At 63.6% G+C, this 1,204-nt stretch overlaps 1 protein-coding gene across 1 annotated transcript in view; it reads left to right on the forward strand.

Annotated features, from left to right (window-relative positions):
• The window catches only part of LOC102753992 (HLA class II histocompatibility antigen, DRB1-4 beta chain), a 10,142-nt gene extending 9,420 nt beyond the window's left edge, over positions 1-722 (forward strand). The window contains exon 3 of the mRNA XM_006769132.2: positions 154-722. Within this exon, the coding sequence (XP_006769195.1) occupies positions 154-494 (341 nt within the window). The 3' untranslated portion in view covers positions 495-722. The remainder of the gene's footprint in view (positions 1-153) is intronic.
• The last annotated feature ends 482 nt before the right edge of the window (positions 723-1,204 follow it).

Genomic DNA, 1,204 nt, shown 5'->3' on the forward strand with positions numbered 1-1,204 from the left:
CAGGGCCCATGGCACTCCCTCCTGCGGGGCCACAGGGCGGTAGGAGGGGGGCCTGCTGGGGCCTGGAGCCCAGGACTGGAGATGAGGCCGAAAGGGAGCCACCAAAGGGCCTGCCTGTCTTGCTCACGTCTCCCTCCGCCTTCTCTGTCCCAGCTGAGCCCACAGTGACCATGTATCCTGCAAAGACCCAGCGCCTGCAGCACCACAACCTCCTGGTCTGCTCCGTGAGCGGCTTCTATCCGGGCCACATTGAGGTCCGCTGGCTGCGCAACGGCCAGGAAGAGGAGGCCGGGGTGGTGTCCACGGGCCTGATCCTGAACGGGGACTGGACCTTCCAGACCCTGGTGATGCTGGAGACAGTTCCCCTGCGTGGGGAGGTCTACACCTGCCAAGTGCGGCACCCCAGCAGCACCAGCTCTGTCACCGTGGAATGGAGTGAGACGCCCTCTGACCTCACACACCTCCAACCCAGAGGGGCCTTTGCTTGTCCCTGAGGGTCAGGGTCCCCTCTCCCCACACCCCGTTTTCCTTTGCTCTGTCTCTCCTTCAGCACAGGCCACAGGGTAGCCCTGTGATGGCTTCTGTGAACACCCACAGCCCTGGGAGGCCGCTATGCCTGCCCTGCTCTGAATTCCCCACACTCTCCCCTTCATGGTTCCCTTGGCCCTGGGCACCATCCCCTGTGGGCTGGGCAGGTGGTTCGGCCTGCACTGAGCTGCCCCCTGTGATCTGGGAAGAGGAGCGTCCTCCACAGCCTGGGGGCCTTCCTGCCGCGGGAGAGCCCCGTCTGCTGTGCCGTCTGTGGCTCTGTCACCCGGGCCACGTCCTGAAGGTCACCAGCCCCGGGCTCCACAGCCTCAGAGGCCGAAGCAGTGGCCTTGGGTGGAGAGTGAGGGGACCTGAGGCCAGTGCCTGGGCCTTGTACCTGCTCAGTGTGACCTCACTCTCTTTCCCGGAAATGGCTATTGTTCTGCTTCTTCTAGGGCAGCCCCCCCTCCCCAACCCCTCTCCCTCCCAAGCTCTCAATCCCAGGGTCTCCATTAGAGAAGTTGCTTTGGGCTAAAACCCACTGAAACCTGCTTCTTCTCTCAGGGACCAGGTCTGGATCCGCACAGAGCAAGGTGCTGAGTGGAGCCGGGAGCTTCGTGCTGGGGCTGCTCTTCCTCGGGGTGGGGCTGCTCATCTACTTCAGGGCTCAGAAAAG

This window comes from Myotis davidii, unplaced genomic scaffold (genome assembly GCF_000327345.1).
Source record: "Myotis davidii unplaced genomic scaffold, ASM32734v1 scaffold4, whole genome shotgun sequence".
NCBI lineage: Eukaryota > Metazoa > Chordata > Mammalia > Chiroptera > Vespertilionidae > Myotis > Myotis davidii.